The following is a 6,324-nucleotide window of genomic DNA, read 5'->3' on the forward strand; positions in this document are numbered from 1 at the left end:
TTGTAATGGGTGTAATCTACCAATGGCTTTTGCTTGCAGCATTAACACAAAATGGAATCTCAGTGAGTAAGACCTAATGTCCTAATGGCTCAGTCAATAGAGGTAAATGGATCCATGATTCACACAAAACTTTAGGGCCACATTAAGCCAGCTGCTGGCATTTGGACATAACAGGATCAATCTAGTTTGTCAAACGAGCATTGTTCAAGTTTAGACCAGGGAAAAGAAAGAAGTACAAAAAAAAAACCAGGGCATTACAGGTACTTGCTTTCTAGGCCAGGGCTACTGCAGTCAAATAACACCCCGACTACAAACACTGGATGCCAGCTAATCCAGCAGAGTTTGAGATTGAGATTGAATCCGGAATATCTCCGAGGCATTTAGATTACCTGTACTCCTTACTAAGTAATGCATTGTAAATTCATCCAAAATAAAGTTCATGAAAAATAAGGTTATTCAGATCAAAAGGAAAGAAGGTAGAATAAAATATGGAGGTTGTACTAAATATTAAATATACGATGCACACATGTGGGACGCAGTGATAAATTATTTCAGCATGACAAGTTGTCCTATAATTTAAATCACATGTGAGGAACACACTTCAGAACTATACAAATGTTGTCAAAAGCAGAATATATTTGCAAGGTACCTTGGAATTATCCAGCCTAATAATAGTGGCAAGCCATTGTGTTTAGTGGCCCAAAGGTACAAAATTATATTTGATAAGAGTATGAAATGCTAATTTCAGGCAGCACAGTGCCGATGCTAATTATTTCACTAATACAATTTAAGACTTTAGCATTTAATTGATATTAGACAGAGGTATTCCCACCAAATGTGCAGGGGCAGGAAATTAAAGCACGAGTTTCAGGAAAGATGAATTGTAACGCAAATTATTTAAAATCTTTAATTTGCACAGTTCACTTGAAAATAGTTTTAAATGACTCTTGTAGTCTACATTCCTTCTTTATTTTTGTTTTTTTAATTTCTAAAATAAAAATTGATGTTTTAAAGCATTGTGTTTAAAAGGAGATTTGAGCTTTTCGCAATTCCAGAGCAGCCGACTGTCAATTTTCTGAATTGAATCGAATTTAATTTAATAAATTTTATTAGTCAAATATGTATACATACTTGAAATTTGCCTTGGTGCTTTGCTCGCAAGTAACAACATGATAAACAGAAGATAATTAAAGATAAAACATTATAATTTAAACATATAAGAATGAAATAAAATACCAGAGCAAAAGGAGGCTGACTTTTGGCTGTTGAGCTGCTGCTTGTGGAAAAAAGCGTTTTTTATGTCTGGCTGTGGCAGCTTTGACAGCCCGGAGTCGCCTTCCAGAGGGTAGTGCTTCAAATGAGTTTGTGGCCAGGGTGAGAGAGGTCAGAGATGATCTTACCCGCTCGCTTCCTGGCCCTTGCAGTTCGTCGATGGGGGGGGGAAGGATGCAGCCAACAACCATCTCGGCTGATCAAACAATGCGCTGCAGTCTCCAGATGTCATGCTTGGTGGCCTTGCCAAATCAGACCATGATGGAGAAGGTGAGGACAGACTATGATGGCAGTATAAAACTGGACCATCATTGACTATGGCAGATTGTGTTTTCTCAGCAGCCGCAGGAAGAGCATCCTCTGTTAGAGTCGATGGTGGCCTCCCATTTCAGGTCCCTGCAGATGATGGTTCCAAGGAACTTAAATGACTCCACAGATGTGACTGTGTTGTTGTTGATGGTGAGTGGGGAGAGGGGAGGGAGAGCTCTCCTAAAGTCCACTATCAATTCCACCATCTTAAGAGCATTGAGCACCAAGACACCAGATGTCACTTCCTGTCTGTAGGCAGATTCCTCCCCATCCTGGATCAGTCCAATCAGGGTTATGTCATCCGCAAACTTGAGAAGCTTGACAGAGGAGTCTGTGGAGGTGCAGTCGTTGGTGTAGAGAGAGTAAAGGAGAGGGGAGAGTACACAGCCTTGCGGTGCTCCAATGCTGAGGGTCTACGGGTCCGAAATGTACATTCCCAGCCTCACATGCTGCTTCCTGTCTGTCAGGAAGTTGATGTTCCACTGACAGAGGGGTTCAGGCACAGTCAACTTGGAGTGTTTGGAGTGTAGTAGCTTTGGTACAATGGTGTTGAATGCAGAGCTAAAATCCACAAACAAAATCCTTGCATAGGTTCCCTGGCGGTCTAGGTGCTGGAAGGTGAAGTGCAGGCTTTGGATGACTGCGTCATGCACTGATCTATTTGCCCGGTATTCAAATTGCAGGGAGGCCAGCAGGGGGCTTGAGATATTTTTCAGGTGGGCCAGCACAAGTCTTTCAAGGATCTTCATGATTACAGAGCACAGCGCGACAGGCCTGCAGTCATTAAGACCTGTAATCCTTGTCTTTTTGGGTACGGGAACAATAGTGGAGACTTTGAAGCAGGCAGGGACAGTGCAGATCTGCAGGGACCGATTGAAAATGTCTCTGTAGACTGGTGCCAGTTGTTCGGCACAGAGCTTGAGGGTAGAGAGGGAAACATTGAGTGGGGGGAAGGGTCCAGTCTTTGCAGGCTGTAAGTAGTTCTGAAGTGGTGACTAGGAAGGAGTGGGTGGTGGGGGATGGGCAGGGGAGGGGGTACCGGGGTTATCTTTCTGTCTATTGAACCTGCAGTAGAAGTCGTTCAGGTCGTTAGTCAGCTGACGATTGTTTATGGACAGAGATAATTTTGGCCATCCTATACGATGTCCCTTGGGATGCAGAGACCCTTACAATGCCCTGGACCTCATCATAGTAATTCCACCCAGAAGTTTCCAAAAATCTTTAATACACTGAATTCAGTTATGGAAATACAGTACGATAAAACAGTTGATCAAATTATGATGTTTAGTGGCCGCTCTTCATTGTCTAATTTCTTATATTTTGTACTCAGTAATATGTCAGTTTTCTGGCAGAGAGGCTTATTTCCTCCTGCCTCTAAAGATTGTACAGTGTCACATGTATAGAGTCATGGAGTGACACAGTGTGGAAACAGGTCCTTCGGCCCAACTTACCCACACCAGCCAACATGTCTCACGTTTGGTCCATATCTCTCCAAATCGGTCCTATCCATATACCTAACTGTTTTTTAAATGTTGGGATAGTCTCTGCCTCACTACCTCCCCAGCAACATGTTCCTTACACTGACTATGCCTCAGATTCCTATTAACTCTTTTCCCCTTCACCTCTAGTCCTCGATTCACCTGCTCTGGGCCAGAGACTGTGCATCTACCCGATCTACTCCTCTCATGATTTTATACAGCTCAATAAGATTATTCCTTGGAGTGCAAGAGGATGGGGGGGGACTAGAGTCCCAGCCTCTCACCCTCTCCCTATAGCTCAGGCCCTCTAGCTCAAGCAACATCTCCATCTATAGGGACAGTGTGGAGAGAGTGTCCAGCTTTAAGTTTCTGGGCACTCACATTTCAGAGGACCTCTCATGGTCCACCAACACCGCTGCGCTGGTCAAAAAGGCACAGCAACGACTGTTCTTCCTGAGAACATTAAAAAAGACTGGTCTGCCCGAACAGCTGCTGTCAACCTTCTACTGCTGCACCACAGAGAGCATATTAATGTATGGCATCTCTGTGTGGTATCTCAGCTGTACGGAGGCGGAGAGAGGAGAGCTCTTCAGCACGTCGTCCACAGAGCGCAGAAGATCATTGGGACACCACTACCAGCCTTGGAGGGCATCTACCACACACGGTGCCTCAGGAAGGCCATCAGCATCCATAAAGATTCCTCACACCCTTGTAATGGACTGTTCGAACTACTTCCCTCCGGCAGACGTTACAAGGCCTTCTACGCCCGAACCTCCAGACTCAGGAACAGCTTAATTCCCAGAGCTATAGCGGCTCTGTACCGGCCCTGCTGAATGCCCCCCACCCCCCATGGACTGTCTCCCTCAGATGGTCACGTTGCACAGACACATCTGCACTTTTGTCTGTTTGAACTGTTTTACCGTTGTAATGTTCTTTTTACAAACCTTTTCTCAGGGTATCTAAATCTAAATGTTATTAGTTATTTAAGTTATGACATCGGATGGAAGCTGCAAACCCAAATCTCGTTGCACTTATGTGCAATGACAATAAAATATATTATTATTATTATTATTATTATCCTTGTGATTCTTCTCTGCACCTTTAATAGACACAAAATGCTGGAGTAACTCAGCGGGACAGGCAACATCTCTGGAGAGAAGGAATGAGTGACTTTTCGGGTCAAAACCCTTCTTCGGACTAATGTCAGGAGAGTGGGCGGTACATAGATAAGGAAGTGTATAGATAAGGAATACAGTGTGAAAATATGACAAAGGGAATGGAGATCAAGGAAAATGTAAATCATTGTTAGTTAGGTGAGGTAATAACAAAGCAGAGATAATGTAGTCGGACATAGTAAAACTGGTCGGAGAACTGGGAAAGTGTCTGAAGAAGGGTCTCGACCCAAAATGTCACCCATTCCATCTCTCCAGAGATGCTGCCTGTCCCGCTGAGTTACTCCATCATTTTGTATCTATCTTCCATTTAAACCAACATCTACAGTTCTTTCCTACACATTCTCGGTACCCTTTCCAGTTTGACATCTTTTCTATAACATGATGTCCAGAACTAAACACAATACTCTAAATGCAGCCTGACCAACTACAACATGACCTTCCAACTACTATACTCAATATTCTGACTGATGTAGGCCAATATGCCAAACAACTTTTTGACCACCCTTTGACTCCGCCTTCAAGGAACCATGCACCTGTATGTATAGGGTGATTTCACGAAAGGTCACTGGAGCGTAGATCTGCACCCACGTGACCGAAAATCTCAACTGGAGTAGGAGAATTTCGTTGAAATTCAGCGAGCAAACGCGATAATTTCATCAAAAGTGCATTACTTTTGATGAAATTCAGCGAGCAAACGCGATAATTCCCGATATTTTGGACCTTTAAATCTCCACGGTAAATGTCCGCTGTTCACTTCCGCTGGATTGGCACCTTCAGCTCCCTCTTTAATTTACCTTAGTTTCTATCTTTTTTTTGGGACTGTAAATTTAGGTAGCTGTGCCTCACGGTCACCCCGACTGGCACAGTAAATTGCAGCTCAAAAACTGGCCGTTTTCGATGTTTTTAACGGGTGGGAAAGTGCGTGTTTTCCCATTCACTAACATGTACCGGATGTATAGCATGTACTCCAGTTGAGATTTTCGGTCACGTGGGTGCGGATCTACGCTCCAGTGACCTTTCATGAAATCACCCTATATGAAACGCAAAACAAAACATGATTTTAACCTGAGAAAACATAATGAACAAGTAACATTTACATGACGATACGATACAACTTTATTCACCCCCGGAAGGAAATTGGTCTGCCGACAGTCACAACACACAAGGTACACAACAATTTGCAATTAAAAGTGAAAACAAAAATAAAAAGACAAGCGACCGTTGGCTGGTTGCTACAGCGCCTGCACTGGAACAAATGAACAAAGTTTACCAGTCAGAGCGCTGCGTGAACCAGCCGCTAATCACGGCAACGTCGGCTGACAAACGCTCCACAAACTGAGGAATTTGATGTGAATATCACTTCAACATTCCTTGTGTTTATTCCGCATCTGTCCACAGTTGTCATTAGTGCAAGTGGAACATTAAGACCGAGGCAAACTGAAGTCGCGGTTGACAACTGCGAAGCTGCGGCCCGTTTTCTCAGGGAAATAATTTAACCCTGAATTATCGCATCAAACGCAGGCTCCGCCCTCCACTTTTGTCCGTTTCCCACCAGTCTCACCTCGCCTCCTCAGTCACGACATGCCCCGGCCCCACGCTTTTAAACTTTAAATCCCGCTTCAAATCACCAAAAAATTTCTTCATTTTGCAGCAGGCCGAGGGCGCGGTGTCGCAGCATCAACAGTCCCCCGGCCGGAAGAGCAGGGCCGGAAGCGAGACATTTCAGTGCAGCGCCACGCGGTTGGCAGGGCAACGAGGCCCAGCCGGTGGCGGCGCTGCTGGAGCCCGGGCCTGGGCCCGCTGAGTGTGGGACACCTCGCCTTCACTAACGTGAGCATCAAACACAACGACCAGTCACAGGAAAGGGGCGAAAAACGGAAAATTGAATCTAGACGACGACGAAATTATAATTTACAGTGCAGGTTATGTTCCTTGGACTTTCTCTTATGAAAGGATTTAAGTTAGAGATACAGCATGACAACAGGCCCTTCGGCCCACAAAGTCCATGCCGACCATTGATCACCAATTCGCATTAGTTCTATGTTATCCCAGTTTCCATCCACTTCCAACACACTTGGGGCAATTTACAG

The 6,324-nt window shown here is 44.5% G+C and overlaps 1 protein-coding gene across 1 annotated transcript in view; it reads right to left on the bottom strand.

The window, feature by feature from the left end:
* ubxn6 (UBX domain protein 6) overlaps positions 1-5,952 on the bottom strand; it is a 44,311-nt gene extending 38,359 nt beyond the window's left edge. The window contains exon 1 of the mRNA XM_055658262.1: positions 5,796-5,952. Within this exon, the coding sequence (XP_055514237.1) occupies positions 5,796-5,878 (83 nt within the window). The 5' untranslated portion in view covers positions 5,879-5,952. The remainder of the gene's footprint in view (positions 1-5,795) is intronic.
* Positions 5,953-6,324: the final 372 nt, after the last annotated feature.

The sequence above is a fragment of the Leucoraja erinacea genome, chromosome 29 (genome assembly GCF_028641065.1).
Source record: "Leucoraja erinacea ecotype New England chromosome 29, Leri_hhj_1, whole genome shotgun sequence".
Lineage (NCBI taxonomy): Eukaryota > Metazoa > Chordata > Chondrichthyes > Rajiformes > Rajidae > Leucoraja > Leucoraja erinaceus.